The sequence below is a fragment of the Tachyglossus aculeatus genome, chromosome 18 (assembly GCF_015852505.1).
Source record: "Tachyglossus aculeatus isolate mTacAcu1 chromosome 18, mTacAcu1.pri, whole genome shotgun sequence".
Taxonomy (NCBI): Eukaryota; Metazoa; Chordata; class Mammalia; order Monotremata; family Tachyglossidae; genus Tachyglossus; species Tachyglossus aculeatus.
This window is the reverse complement of record NC_052083.1, coordinates 28,700,396-28,716,713: the sequence shown is the minus strand read 5'-3', so window position 1 is coordinate 28,716,713 and position 16,318 is coordinate 28,700,396. Positions and strand designations below refer to the sequence as shown.

General features: G+C 39.7%; 1 protein-coding gene across 1 annotated transcript in view; it reads left to right on the top strand.

Moving 5' to 3' along the window:
- MED14 (mediator complex subunit 14) overlaps nt 1–16,318 on the top strand; it is a 58,291-nt gene that overhangs the window by 25,992 nt on the left and 15,981 nt on the right. The window contains exons 11-20 of the mRNA XM_038760224.1: nt 4,354–4,479; nt 7,249–7,327; nt 8,386–8,545; nt 9,796–9,990; nt 10,325–10,459; nt 11,670–11,746; nt 12,367–12,527; nt 12,623–12,769; nt 12,860–12,951; nt 15,989–16,141. Coding sequence (XP_038616152.1) covers nt 4,354–4,479; nt 7,249–7,327; nt 8,386–8,545; nt 9,796–9,990; nt 10,325–10,459; nt 11,670–11,746; nt 12,367–12,527; nt 12,623–12,769; nt 12,860–12,951; nt 15,989–16,141 — 1,325 coding nt within the window. The remainder of the gene's footprint in view (nt 1–4,353; nt 4,480–7,248; nt 7,328–8,385; nt 8,546–9,795; nt 9,991–10,324; nt 10,460–11,669; nt 11,747–12,366; nt 12,528–12,622; nt 12,770–12,859; nt 12,952–15,988; nt 16,142–16,318) is intronic.

The following is a 16,318-nucleotide window of genomic DNA, read 5'->3' as shown; positions in this document are numbered from 1 at the left end:
CCTGAAAAACGTGATCTCTCCTGCAGTATAAAATTCAAGAATTGTTCTTTGCTTCATATCCTCTTCTAGTAGGCTCCCATTTTGCTTGCTACCTGGTGTCGTGTTGCCCGTAGACTAAATAGGTAGGCAAGATAAAGCTTTCGTCGTGATGCTGCATAATTTTCCTATAAGCTCTGGTCACGATGTAATAATAATAATAATAATAATAATAATGGTATTTCTTAAACACTTACTATGTGCCAAGCACTATTCAAAGCACTGGGATACATACAAGGCAATCAGGTTGGACAGAGTCCCTGTCCCACATGGGGCTCACAGTCTCAGTCCCCATTTTATAGATGAGGGAACTGAGGCATAGAGAAGTGAAGTGACTTGCCCGAGGTCACACAGCTTACAGGTGTCGGAGCTGGGATTTGAACCCATGACCTCCAACTCCCAAGTCTGGGCTCTTGCCACTAGGCCATGCTATGAGGCAGAACTTCCACATTGATACTTATTCAGTCGTATTTATTGAGCGCTTACTGTGTGCAGAGCACTGTACTTATCAATTTGTTCCTGTACTAATAGGTAAACCTTATTTTGTGGGTGAGGTTGCGTTCCCTGTTGCCTGATTGAGTCATCTTCCTTTTTTTAAAGCTGCTGTTAAAAATCAATATAGCCTTTGTAAGAAAACTAAAATCTAGGTTGGCATTTTGTAGTCATCCTGTAATAATTACCTAAGTGGCTGAAAGCTTTAGAATTGCTTCTTTACTGTTCTTTTTGATATTCTGGTTTTTTTCCCCCAAATAGGCTTTCTTTTAACTATTTTTCTTTAATTCCCGAGGCATATGATGCGTAAACGCTTCTCAGATTTAGCCTAAATTGTTTTTCTTTCCATCTGTTGTCCTTAGGTAACTCAGTCTTGGTTTAAGTGTATATTTAGAAGGCTGGTAATTCATAGAAAATCTTAATTTAGTGAAATTCGTGTGGCTATCCCTGCAGGATTTTGGGGTCTTCACAAGCAAATGTACAGATTCTAGCCCGATTCTTCTGTTGCAGAATGCCTCACTGAGCCGCACTAATGGCAGCATTTTAAATGCTGAGCAGTTTCCTAAACAGGGTTTCTCATCTCATTAGGACAGACTGACGCAGTGAACTTTTCATGGGGCTGCCTGGGGTTTCAGGTTTTAGCTTCTTCAGCCTGGGACTCAGGGAAAAGCAAGAACAGCTAAGACGGAAGGGGCAAAAGTATTTCTCAGCTGCCGAGGGCAGGCTGAGAAAAGCACCTTTGAAGCAAGGCAGGTGGTGGTTATCTCCAGTTAATTTATGCCCACGTGCAGAACAAAGCTACATTTAGCAATGCAGTCAAGAAGAAAGTCTACCATCATCATCAATCGTATTTATTGAGCGCTTACTATGTGCAGAGCACTGTACTCACCAGGCTGTACTCACCATCACCAGGCTTTCACCAGGAATGTGAAGAGCTCTCCATCCCATGCATTTCATTCACACCCCAAGATAAATTTATTCATTCGATCATATTTATTGAGTACTTAACTGTGTGCAAAGCACTGTACTACACACTTGGGAGAGTACATTATAACAATAAACAGACACATTCCCTGCCCACAAAGAGCGTAATGAAAGCTTAAACGCAATATTGCCACTGGAGGTTGTCTCTTTGGATATCTTACGTTCAGGGGGTTGCCCAGAATGATTCGTCAGCCAGAAGGAAAGGATTTGTGCAGAAGGTCTAATACCAATTTTAGTTTGGGGGAGAAAAAAGAAGTATTTGAGGAAAAAGCATAAATGGTTTGGCCGAGAAGCAGCATGACCTAGTGGGAAGAGCACAGGCCTGGGTGTCAGAGGACCTGGGTTTTAATTCCGGCTCCGCCACTTGTCTCCTGTGTGACTTTGGGCAATCAATCAATCAATCAGTCGTATTTATTGAGCGCTTACTGTGTGCAGAGCACTGTACTAAGCGCTTGGGAAGTACAAGTTGGCAACATATAGAGACAGTCCCTACCCAACAGTGGGCTCACAGTCTAAAAGGGGGAGACGGAGAACAGAACCAAACATACTAACAAAGTAAATAGAATAGATATGTACAAGTAAAATAAAGAAATAAATGGAGTAATAAATATGTACAAACATATATACATATATACAGGTGCTGTGGGGAAGGGAAGGAGAAGGAGTCACTTCACTTCTCTGGCTTAATGGATTGTAAACTCTTTCAGGCAGGAACCAAAATCGCCATTCCTGCTGTATATGTCTAAGCATCCAATACATTGCTCTGCCCACAGTAGGCTCTCAATAAATGCTACTGCTGGGATACATAAGTAGAAGGAAAGTGTTTATAAATTTGTGCAGCCGTCAGCTGAAAAGAAGTATGTCATAAAACTACGTAAAGGTGTTTGTGTAGCCGTCATTGCTGCTTTAGGAGAATTTTATTATGCTGTGTTGGCCAGTGTCTCCCATTTCTTCAGTGGCCTTTCTCAGCAGAAACTTGGGGGACATCTCTTTGGATGATAGTCCTTTGTCCTCTTTTGGAGAAAAATAGCCACCCTTTTCTCAAAAGAAATGGCTCCGTGCTTCAAAATGGTCACATTTCTTTCTGGCGGGGGGCGGGAGGGGGGGTGGGTATTGGCTGCCACAGTGGTGGAAATGTTGATAATTGAATATGGCTCAGTTTGACAAATTTGGGATAGCTTTCAGATTATGTCTCTTGCCTGTATATTTACTTTATGATCTCTTGCAGAAAGTGAGCCTTAAATTTTTTTTATGGCATTCACTGAAATTTGTGCTAACTCCATATATAGAGTAGGGTGGACCAAAACCGTCCCAAGCATTTCTTCAGGAATTGCATGTACATTAAAGAACTTTTCTTTAAAGTGGCCTTTAAGCACTTACTATTCAGCCCACCCTCAGCCCCACAGCACTTATGTACATGTACATAATTCATTTATATTAATGTTTGTCTCTCCCACCCTACCAAACTCTAAGCTCTCTGTGGGCAGGGAACGTGTGTACCAACCCTGTTGCATTGTACACTCCCAAGCGCTAGTTGGTACAATGCTTTGCATACAGAAAGTGTTCAATAAATACCATTGTTTTGTTTTTTCTGGAATGCCAAAAGGAGATATAACAGGGTAGGAATGGTAAATTTTTTAAAAAGGGAAATTAATGGCTGTACGAGCCATATAAACCTTGCAGATATGTTTCATTGGAGTTAAAAATCAATTTATCATAGTGACAGTTGGCTTGCACAAGAAATTCATATTTCTTGATCCCTCTAGATAAGGGACTGTAGCTGCGAGTTGGTCAGGTTGCTTTCTTGAAATTTTGGCCTGACTACCACATGATATTTAATTCCCTGAAATGAGCTGAGAGTTGACTGCGCCTCTAAAATGATAATAATAATAATAATGGCATTTAAGTGCTTACTGTGTACCAGGCATTGTTCTAAGCACTGGGGTAAATGCAAGGTAATCAGGTTGTCTCACGTGGAGCTCAGTCTCCATCCCCATTTTACAGTTGAGGTAATTGAGGCACAGAGAAATGACTTGCCCAAGGTCACATAGCAGACAAGTGGCAGAGCCAGGATTAGAACCCACGACCTCTGACTCCCAAGTCCGTGCTCTTGAAAGTCTGAAGGAGCCTAAGTTGAGCATATTGCAGAGTAGTTTGTTTTTGTTTTTATTTTTTAGTGGTATTTGTTAAGCGCTTGCCATGTTCCAGGCACTCTACTAACCACTGGAGCAGATAGAAAATAAGCAGGTTAATATAGAGAATTGTACATTAGTTGCTCCCCTTCTGAGTCTTCTAAGAATGTCAGTGAAGGGGATTTCAATGTTAGCAGCATTGTCAATGTCAAATGCACTTCGGTTTAAAATAGGGAGTTTCTTCGTATAGGCCCAATTATTCATTTTAGCGTATGGATTCTGGGTGTCTGAGTGGGTCAGCATTACATCTTAGTGTGCAAAACAAACTTGTTCATCCAGTTTCCTAAATTGCCTTACAAATCTTGGGGAGAAAAAAACACATTAAAAATCAGCCTGCCACGTACCAGGCGCTGATGATCAGGTTAAAGTTAAATGAGATCTTAGATCATCATCTCTTTCAAACAGTGTTTCATTTTCTCTTTCCTTTTTGGAGCCTATTTTGCCTACTAGCTTTTGAGAAGAAATAGTACATTTTATTTCATCTCTGCTTGTAAACACACTTTTTTCAAATTGAGCTAATACTTACATTTATATTGGCATGTCCAATAATATTTTTCTTTCAGACATCTAGTTTGGATCTATTAGTAAGCTTAATTTTAATTGAATTTGAAGAAGTCTTAATTTTTTTAACCTCTAAATATTTGTCTAGCATTCATAGAGACTGCTCTTCCGACACTTGTTATTCCCATTTTGGAACCCTGTGATCGCTCAGAATGTCTACATATTTTCGTAGATCTACATTCTGGAATGTTCCAGGTGATGCTTTACGGACTTGGTAAGCTAATGACATTTTCTAGACTGTAAATATACAATATGCTTTTTTTTCCTATGGTATTAGTTACCCGCTTCCTATGTGCCAGGCACTATACTAAGCACTGAGGTAGATATAAAATAATCTGGTTGGACACAGTTCATGTTCTCCATGGAACTCACGGTCTTAACACCCATTTTACAGGTGAGTTAACTGAGGCACAGAGAAGTGAAGTAACTTGCCCAGGGTCATATAGCAGACAAGTGGCCGACCTGGGATTAGAACACGGGTTCTTCTGACTTCCGGGCCTGTGCTCTATCTAGTAGTCCATACTGTGTCTCTCTATTGTTGGATAAACCAAGCCCTTCAGTGAAGTATTTTTCTTTAATTGCAACAAGCTTTCCTGGTGTTGAGTATTGGGAATTGGTGTACAGGGGGTGACAGTCAACAGAGGAAAGAATCAATACTAAGGGGAATGCAATTCTTTCTGTCCACCATGGGAACTTTAGCTTGGAGATAAATTACATTACTTAATACAAAGATTCCCCAACACGGCATTTTAATTCTTGCTTAATTGAAATGCTTGAAGATAAATTGTGTATGCCCGGGTATTTGCAAATTCATCTATCATCAGCATTTAAATAATTCGGTTTTTAAGACCAAAATTTTTTTATTCATCCCTCAAACTTCAATGTGTTTAGATGTTTTAGCCCAATTTGCCACAATTAGAACAACTTCCACATGCAGTAAAAGCCCGAACATTTACTAATGTAAGGTTAAATATATTTGTAACTTGGATTCGGGTTCTTTACATTCTTTACAGTTATTCGGGTTCTTTACATTTTTATGGTAGTGCCTCCCTGTGGATGGGTTTCTCTATGTAACTATTTGCTAGGTAATAATTTATTTGCCATCAGTATGCATTTTTTTCTCATCATCATCATCATCAATCGTATTTATTGAGCGCTTACTGTGTGCAGAGCACTGTACTAGGCACTTGGGAAGTACACGTTGGCAACATATAGAGACAGTCCCTACCCAACAGTGGGCTCACAGTCTAAAAGGGGGAGACGGAGAACAAAACCAAACATACTAACAAAATAAAATAAATAGAATAGATATGTACAAGTAAAATAAATAGAGTAACAAATATGTACAAACATATATACATACATACAGGTATATCTCCCCTTTGTACCAGTTGTATGGGAAAAGACATAAAGGGGGTAGTGTTGTATTCTGAGAATTCTGAAGAATATTCTAGGATCTAATGTTGCCATACCATTATTATTACTATTATCATCATTATTTAGTATCGCATTGTATTTTCCCAGGTGCTTGGTATAGTGCCCTGCACACAGTAAGTTCTTAAATTCCATTCATGGATTTATCATTCTTTCAGGGAATTATTTTCTTTGTAAATATAGGTAGTCATTCATGAGCTATTTTAAAAATATGTATTAATCCATTGCCTAATTGAGAACGCTATTTACTGTGATGGAGCCCAAGGTTGAGTGTCAGGAAATACATTGCAGCATAAGCCAAACTCGTCATCCTTTTTGCCCAGCAGCCAATTTAAGTTAAAATTGTGCCAGAGCAAATCGAGTAAAATATTGTTTTGGTATATTTAATGTTCTGGAGTTTTCTACTGGGAAAGGACTTGATCAGTTCTCAATCAATCAATTAATGGTGTTTATTGAGTATTTAATATGGGCAGAGCACTAAGTCTAAAGTGAAACCATCTATATTTTGCCAACACTGTAATTCTTCAACAGTCCCTGTGATTCCCTAGCCTGAAATAAGTTATTTTCAAACATAAAACTGTATGGGGTCATAAGAATTTTCATTAGTTAGTGATTTGCACATAGTAAACGCTTAATAAATGCCATCATTATTATTAGTTGCTAACGTTAATAATTAATTTCCATCTTCAGCTAGAACTTTGTGTAGCCCCCAAATTGGGATCCTTCTGGTGCTCTTCTCCTATTCTTCTGTACCCAGCCCTAGGTCGCCTGTTAGTAGTCAGTCAGCCAGTCTTATTTATTGAGCTTTTGTGCTGAGCACTGTACTAAGCTGTATAATATAACCGTGTAACAAACACATTCCCTGCTCACATTGAGCTTACAGTCTAGAGGGGGAGAATGACATTAATTTTTTTTAAAATGACATACGCACATAAGTGCTCTGGGGCTGGGATGGGGGTTGAATAAAAGGGGAAAGTCAGGGCAACACAGAAGAGAGTGGCAGAAAAGGAAAGGAGGGCTAAGTACCATCCTTGCTTGTGCTGAACATGAAATGCTCGTTCCAAAACCTGACGTGACCAGGCACTCACTTCCACCCGGGGAGAGTGCAGGCTTCCCAGCGATCTAGTCAACATGACAGCCTTACTAGCCCCTGACAGTAAGTTGCCAGCCATTTCTGACTTAGCGCTAAGCATTTCCAGGTCAGCCCTGCTGAGTCCATCACCCCATCTCCCCCCGAAGGCACTGTTCCGAAAGCGTAGCCAGATTTAATTGCTTTGTTGCCCTCACCTCAGGGGACAATCACATGGAGATGCAGGACTAGAGTAGAGAGAAGTTGGAGCATAACTGTGTGTGAATTAATATCACGAGCTACATATATCAAAGTTGGAAAGGTTGGGTGCTTCTATTTTAACTTGAGAGAAATCGGGAGAGAGACAGTATTTGGAATTGAACGACGACTCCCTTGTCGAAATCTTTCCAAGCCAGGGTTGGAAAATCAGATGTAAAATACTCTGTGCCCATTTAATTAAAGATATCCCCTTTGTTATAGACCAGGCGACTCTGGATGACATGGAGAAATCTGTAAATGATGATATGAAGCGCATCGTTTCTTGGATTCAACAACTCAAGTAAGTTTGTTCATTTAGTGTAAGAATTCAAAGGGAAATTTAGTCATGTTTTTCTCTCCCTCTCCTCCCCGCTTCTTCGGGGCCCTTCCAACAATGTCATCATTGAGTTCAATTTAAATGCTACCCGTTAAGTTTTTTTAGCTTGAAAGCATAAGGAAGTATTGTCAAATCCCATATCTGAGTACTACTGGGTAAGGTAGGTTTTTCAAAGCATGTTCGTGAGTCCTGTTATTATCCATATGATGATTTTACCATATTGGAGGATAATGCATGTTAAACACCTTTATGTTTATCCTTCATTTTGTAGAAAACATTCATTCGAAGAAATGCATTTGTTTCTAGGATAGTATCGTATATGAAAAACACCTGTTGTATTGGATGTCAGTTAATTTTAGTTTTACGTCTGCCTGGCAGACGTGGCTGTAATACATCCCGGGTCCAATGCATCTCACCCCTTTGACTCCGTCCCACTTGCAGAGGAGGAGGTGCTAGAAGTTCCCCTTTTCTCTCCCAGCCTAAGTCATCTTAGTGAGCAGGAACCTGTCTTGCCGAGTCCTGCAGGCCTGTAGGTAGAATCTGTGGTAATTGGGAAGGTACACGGAATGGAGAATTAGAAAAATGCCATGTAAAATAGGCTTAGATGAGCAGTCCCAGATAAGCACTGTTCCCTTTTTCCAGTCGCGTCCTCGAGGTGTCATTCAGTCTGTTAATTAGGGAATTATTAAGGCCTGCTCTTAATCTGGATTATGTGCCCACAATTCATTCACTGCATCCCCTTGCCAGAAAGAAAAATTCTCAGTTCAATCTGAAAATGTGCAAACATTACCTAAGTTTAAATTTCTGAAGTGCAGATTCGAAAGACTGATATGGATTTGATCTCCTTTGAGGTTTCTGTGTAAAACTGGGAGGGGAGAAATAATGGGAAAGGGACAAATTTGTACATGCAAGGGATTTGCAACTTTGTGTTCTCATCAAACTTATAGTCGTTACTTTAGCAGCACATAAGCAGTATGGTTTATATTTCGGTAACAATCAAATATTACTCTTTATTGGATCAGGTTTTGGCTTGGACAACAGCGTTGCAAGCAATCTATAAAGCATCTACCTACGATATGCAGTGAAACATTGCAGCTTTCCAATTACACTACTCATCCTGTCGGAAGCCTTTCCAAGAATAAGTTATTTATCAAACTTACTCGCCTTCCACAGTACTATATTGTAAGTAACTAAAAGGCGCTCCGTTTCCAGAAAGAGTATAGGTCCGAAAAAGGTCATTTGAATTTTACAAATTGAAGGTGACAATCCAGAATTTCAAATGAACACCTATTGAAAGTGGGGCAACTACTTTCCCTTTTATCAATTGGAAACTTCCCCAGGCAGTGTCTCTGTTGTAAAGCAGTTTCTTCTTCGTGTTTTAATGACTTCGCAGTACTTTGTCGTCATTAATAATTCCCTTCCAGATTTCTGATTTGGTTCACATTGCCCTCTTTTACAGCTAAATGATTGGCAGTTCAGATGCATAGTCTATATATGTATTAGCATACAATTTTATTGGTATTTTGAGTATACTGTGAATTCTACCTGGCAGCATTTTCTCTGAGTAAACATTGCCTCTGATGCGGAGAGTGCCTAGAGCAGCTTAAAATCATAAACGCGGGTACAGACACACCAGAAGACGTGCGTTACCTTTGTCGGATCCGCCATGCCTCTCTACCTCACCTCAGCCAGTGTGTCTCCTGCGGGCGCAAGAGCAATATACAAATTTTCAGTACCAATAATGTGGCAGACCCCTGGCAATCACAAAAGCCAATATCGTTTTTATTTCCAGGTTTCTTACCTAAATGATCGACCCAGAGGAGAGGAGAATACACTGTAGAAACACGAACTAGGAAAAAGGCCAAGTTAACCAAGCTTCTTTTAAGTGACTTTTCCAATTCATTCTTTCAAATTTTAGCACTCACTGTGTGCAAAGCACTGAAATAATAATAATAATGATAATTATGGTATTTGTTAAGTGCTTACTCTGTGCCAGGCACTGTACTAAGTGCTGGGATGATTAACACGCAAATCAGGTTGGACACAGTCCCTGTCCCACATGGGCTTACAGTCTGTACTAAGCACTTGGGAGAGTACAATATAACAATAAACAGACACATTCCCTGCCCATAACGAGTTTACAGTCTAGAGGGTGAGACAGACATTAATGTAAAACAAATAAATTAGAGATATATGCAGAAATATTATGGTTCCATTATAAATAATGCCGCACTGTAGCCAAAATCTGGATTAAGATGGAATTAGCGTGGAGTATGCCTAGTTGAACGTCATCAATGATTAGCACTAATATTGTGCTTTCTAGCAAGAATGGAAAGGTAAAGGAGTCTGGGGGTATTGTCATAATATCAAACGATCTGAACTGTGTGAACGTTTAGTGTTTTGGATCTGAGATTGTCTTTGTTGCTGTTTAGGTGGTAGAGATGTTCGACATTCCCAGTTGTCCCACAGAACTGGAATACAAATACCATTTTCTGTCCGTGAGTTTTGCTGAAGGAGATGACAGCCCTGTTACTGCACTTTTACTACAGCAGTTCAAAACAAATATTGAGGAGCCAGCGTTGGATGCAAAGAGCGGGAAACAAGCAAAGACGGGTAGCAAGCGCAAGGTAGGCACAAATAGAGAAATAGGCATTGAATTTGTGTTTGAGACATATTTATGTTGAATCACAGAATACATTTTAGTAAGGGAAAAAGCAGCTCTTTAGAGACTAGTAGCAGTTTAGCTTGTAAAACTGTCTTTTCATGAAACCAGAAAACATTGGCAGTAAGATTTTTACTCATCGATTATGCATTGCATACTTTTAAGGGAAATTTTGTCTTTATATTTAAGAACTTTTGCAGCGCCCCACTTAAAATGCGAATCTGTTAGAACTGAATTTTGCTTTTTTAGTAACTTTCCCAAAAGTTGCATTCTCTTCATATTTTTTATTTACCTTCTAGTTGTCTGGTGACCCATGTGCTCTAGAACCCAAGAAACCTAAAGGGTCAGGAGAAATGTGTGCCTTCAATAAAGTCTTAGCTCACTTTGTAGCTATGTGTGACACAAATATGCCATTCATAGGACTTCGTATGGAGGTAAGAGTTTTATCAATATTTGGTCATCTTCCGCCACCTCCCTATCCCTTCTCTAACTGGAAAGTAGATCAGAAAATATAATGCCGTGGATAATTTCCCTCTAAGGGGAGAGTGTGTGATCCTTTTTGGGGGATATTACAGTACACCTGATGCTGTACATACCGTGAGTGCTTAACACTCACTGTGAGAGGCAGCATGGTCTAGTGGATAAAATACAGGCCTGGGAGTCAGAAGGACCCAGGTTCTAAATCCGGCTCTGCGGTAGACAAGTCACTTCACTTCTCTGGGCCTCAGTTCCCTCCTCTGTAAAATGGGGATTAAGGCTGTGAGCCCCATGTGGGATGTGGACTGTGTCCAACCTGATTAGCTTGTATCTACCCCAGTGCTCAGGACAGTGCCTGCACATAGCGCTTAACTAATACCATTAAAAAAAATAAAGAATTAGACTGCCTCCTGTTAAAAAATTGTAAACTTCTTGAGGACATGCTCTTTACCTCTACTGAACTCCCCCAGTCACCAGTACAGGTGCTCTGAGCACAGCAGGTGCTCATTAAGTAGTACCAAGCTCTTGACTAGATGCTGGGGAGACTAAGCATGTGAGGAATGAGTGTTGTGAGAGCCCCACTTTCCCTTCTCTATGCTCTGCTGGTTTTCCCCGTAAGTCCGAGATGTTGCTCTAGTCCACAGTTGCCCGAGGAAGCTGAGTTTATTCTGGCTTCAGTCTCACGTGATCCCCAGTCATTCCTTCATACTTTCTTTCTCATATTTATTGAGTGCTTACTGTGTGCAGGGCACTGTACTAAGCACTTGGGAAAGTACAACAATAAAGAGTGACAATCCCCTAACCGGACCCCTCTGTCTGCTCAGGAGCAAGGCTGAATCAGATGCAAAACCAAGGTCATGCCATTCAGAGCAGACCCCTTGGCCCATCCCAGTTCTTTTTACCTCCCTTATAGACTGGAAAGATCTGCTTATACTTACAAATGGCTCTTTGGAAGGAAGAGACAAAGAATGGAGGTTTATTCTGTTCCCATTAGGCACAGGTATTATTTTTGTCCTCATAAAACATGCATATGGAAAATGGACAGTTAACGTATAAGCAAATAGTTATTTTGGAAGGGAATGTTGGAGAAAGCGTCACGAGAATGTAAATGTCAGTGTCTTCTATAAGAGGCTTTTCCAATCGTTTTACCAAATTTTTCATTCTCAGTTGTGTAATATGGAGATTCCACACCAAGGAGTACAAGTGGAAGGAGATGGCTTCAGTCATGCTATTCGTTTATTAAAGTAAGGATTTATCCAGTCTCTCTAAGCCAGTTTTCTTTTCCTATAAGAGCATTACAATGAGGATAAAAGTTGGAATAGTAGTTTTTATGCACCCTGTTCTGCATTCAAAACATTCCAGACATTTTAGAATTGACTAGATATTTCTCAAACATCTTGGGGAGAAGATCAGAATGTCAACTCCCATGTCAAAGAGGAAAAAAGTCAAAATAGTGGACTTTTTCCGTGAGTCAAACAATAATCTGCAATTGAGTAAATTGAACTCAAGCATTTCTACAACTCCTGGAATGTAATTTGTCCAAAAAAAATTCAAATATTTACCCATCTCCTTGTAATAATAATGATGGCATTTATTAAGCGAGACTCAGTGATCTTACAAATATGGAAGAATTAAGAATTACGATAGCTAAGATGTTTTTAAAAGAATGAGATTTCATTTAAAAGGAAAGTTCATTTTCTTTAGGGAATGGGGATAACATATTCTCACAACTGGTGACATCCTCATTTCCAATCAAATATTGCTGTGTTTTGGCCAAACGGTCGATAATCTTGTCTTTAAATGCTCATTTTGCATTTCTGTCTTATGAAGAGTACAATACCCATGTTCTGTCTTTCACTCTCAGAATTCCTCCATGTAAAGGCACAAGTGAGGAAACCCAGAAGGCTCTTGATCGGTCTCTTCTTGATTGCACTTTCCGATTGCAAGGCAGAAACAACCGTACATGGGTGGCAGAACTAGTGTTTGCAAATTGTCCTCTTAATAGCACTTCCACCAGGGAGCAAGGTAAGTTGTTTCCCACGCATTCCATAATTTATGTGACTTCTAGCCCAGTGAGGACTCATTTTTGTTTTTTGGTGTGCTTTCTCTTAAACCCTCAGGACCAACACGTCATGTTTACCTGACCTATGAAAATCTGCTGTCCGAACCCGTTGGTGGTCGAAAAGTTGTTGAAATGTTCCTCAATGACTGGAACAGCATTGCACGATTATATGAATGTGTGTTAGAATTTGCCCGTTCCTTGCCAGGTACATCTGCTAATAATTTTTTTTACTTTTTTTTGTTTGAATTTCAAAATCTAATCTGCCTCTCTCTTCTCTCCGCCCCTTCTCCTCAAGAAATCCCCACTCATCTAAATGTTTTCTCGGAAGTTCGTGTCTACAACTACCGCAAGCTCATCTTGTGCTATGGAAGTACCAAGGGAAGCTCAGTAAGTTTCTACTCTGCATAATTTTTCCTCTTATAGAGTTTCTTACGCAAAAGCAATGACTCGAATCATGACAGCTGAGTTTCTGTATCTAGTTGGTAGAGCATTTTGGAGTATGGTTCCTTTAACTGTCCATTTAAATACAAGATGACAAAGTAGGGCGTAATTACAAATAAGTTTTGCCATCATCCTTCCTTGTGTTTGTGATACCTCTTATTCTGGAAAAATCAATTGTCAGGCAGGACCAGTCAAAACCCCATCATCACCAAACTATTTTAATTGTATACTTTGATGATTGCTTTAAAACATATTTTTAGCTGGTGACACATTGGAAAGATTTTTTGGAATTGTCCAGTATTTAAGCACAGTATGGCAAAAACAGAACTTTTTTATTTTTAGAACTACAACGAATATTGAAATAATGCACACGACATTTCTAAATGTATATCGTTTCAGCTTTGCCACACATGGGTTTCCATTTTAGAACACACTTCAATGGTACTAGTTTCAGGGTTGGGGGCTGTTTTGGGGAGCAGTGTGCACAGAAGCTGTGGGTAAATGGGGAGGGTATGGGTGTGGGGAGGGGGGTTGAAAAGGCAGAGTGGGGGAAAGCCAAGGAGAGAAGAACCATTCCAAAGAATGGGAAAGAAAAAGAGGAAAAAAAGACAAGTTGGAACAGAAGTAGGGCACCTCAGTGGTACTAGTTTCAGGGTTGAGGGCTGTTTTGGGGAGCAGTGTGCACAGAAGCTGTGGGTAAATGGGGAGGGTATGGGTGTGGGGAGGGGGTTTGAAAAGGCAGAGTGGGGGAAAGCCAAGGAGAGAAGAACCGTTCCAAATAATGGGAAAGAAAAAGAGGAAAAAAAGACAAGTTGGAACGGAAGTAGGGCACGAAAGGACAGGGAAAAAGGAACAAAGTGAGAGGAAATTTCAGTAGCTGATAAAGAAAATACATAATCTCCCGATTTTCTCCCTCTTCTTCCCCTCGCCCTCTCCCCACAATTCCTCACCCCAAGAGGGAGAGGCACAAGATAGTCACAAGAAATGCCATTACTGGGTCCATCCAGTAGCAATAGGATGCTTGGGGAAACTAATGGTTGCTGGTTATGGGTGTCCTGTTGTACATCTCTCGTACCATTATGGATCCCTTGTCCATCAATTTATCCATAACCGTACTTGACTTTTACACGCAGGCACACTCAGAGTAAAAACAAATGGAAAGACAGAGTCTGTCTGTCTCTCTCTGTCTCTCTCTCACACACACACATACACACTCACTCACTCACATACTCTCTGGCAGATGAATTAGGAAGAACAGTTGGAGCCAGTTGGAAACAGTTGGGGATTTATTACCTCAGGCCCCTCTTCCACAAGTCCCACTCCTTCGAAGTACTAAAAAGCAAGTAAAACTTGTACCTCTGAATATTTATAACTTTATGACCCTGCCTGTTATTGTCAGTCGGTCAGTCAGTTGTATTTATTGAGCGCTTACTGTTTACAGAGCCCTGTACTAAGTGCTTGAGAGAGTACAGTATAACAGTAAACAGACACATTCCCTGCCCACAGTGATCTTACAGTCTGTTGTCTGACGGTGAGGGAAAAGGGTAAATTGACATATATAATTGTTAGTCATTCCTGCGTATGTCGTCTTCTCCCTGCCCTTCTCCTCCTTCCCCCCACCCCATGAAGATTGTAAACTCCTTGAGGGCAGGAGTTGACTTCCCTTTTTCATATATATATATAGAGAGAGATATATATATATATCTATCTATCTATCTATATATATATATGGATCTTAGTTGGGAATATATATTTAAAATATATATATATATGCTTCTCTATATCCATGTTACCTTTGCTTAAACTCATAGTATTCCTACTTGAAAAAATATGCTGTAATATAAAAGTGAAAATCCAAGGGTCTCCAATTTTTTCATGAAACCACGCTTGACTTCCAGTTATCAAAGAGTTGAATCCATGTCTAATAAGTCGTAAATCCTAAATATGCCTGTTTGGAAATATTCACAATTCATAAGCTGTGTGTAGAACTGCTGTATGTGGAAGTACTGAATAGCAAAACTTTTTGGGGGAGAACTGTATGTAGGACACTAAACTTAAATGGATTCATACAGTTTGCAGTGGGACCAACAGATTGTATTTCTTTGAATTCAAAATATGAGTGAAACTCAATATAGTCAGCATAGAAAATTCCAAATATACTTGTTTTAATGAGTGCTTAACTACGAAAAAGAATCATGTGACTGTGCTATTCAGTAATGCCTTATGCCTTTGTTCCACTTTATTTCTCCTCCTTCCATCACTCCTCAAATGTGAGGAGAGGCACCTATGGTCTAGTTTTGTGGTCGGCTCTATATCAAGTGCCTTGCTTTAAGATACTCTAATGGCTCCCAATATTAACCCCTTGAAGAAATAACTCAATTTCTACTTGGTATAAAAAAGGAAAACCAAAAATAAGTATTTGTAATAATTTTAGCATAGCATTTTGAGCTAAAATTAGCGGGTGGACAATGCATTATTCTTTTACTGTATCACACTTGTAAATTGTCCCACGAGAGTATCTGTCCATTGTTTTTCTCTGAACCGACAACACATATCTAACTACAGAGACTGAAATCATTAGGGTCCTCTGCCTTGGTTTCTTAATTATTTTCAAGAGAAACTCTTTTTGGCCCTTTGACTAGTAAGAGAAAACTGTTCCCTCAGATTTGACTTCTCACATTCCCTCTCACATTCCTACCATTCATCTGCTGTTGTGAGATGCAGTTTATCTAGAAAAGATAATTTTCATCACCTTTGTGGATTTTCATATTTGTAACTTATTTTTGTAGCCAGAATTTAATATCTGCTCCTTGGCAGGGAACATGTCTTCCAACTCTGTCATATTCTCCCAAATGCTTAGTTCAGTGATTGAATTTTTTTCAAGTACATGTTTTGCCCCATAGCCCTGAGATACAAGCCCCTTCACAACTCTTTAATCTGATGTTTTGGCTTGATACCTGAAATTGTGTTCTTGATTGTTTAGATTAGCATTCAGTGGAATTCTGCACATCAAAAATTCCACATTTCACTTGGAACAGTTGGTCCAAACTCAGGTTGCAGCAATTGTCATAATACCATCCTACATCAGCTCCAGGAGATGTTCAACAAAACACCAAATGTGGTCCAGTTATTACAGGTAATCAATTTATTTCCCACTTAAAAGGAGAAACTAGGATTAAAGTCTGGTTTTCATGCAAGATAGTTTGTGAATTGAGATGATCCTCTTATTCTCTGATCCAGTGAAGTTAAGAGAAGTTACATTGGTCTTTCGCAGTTGAGATTTCTTTAGAGATTATATATTAAATGGATTGTT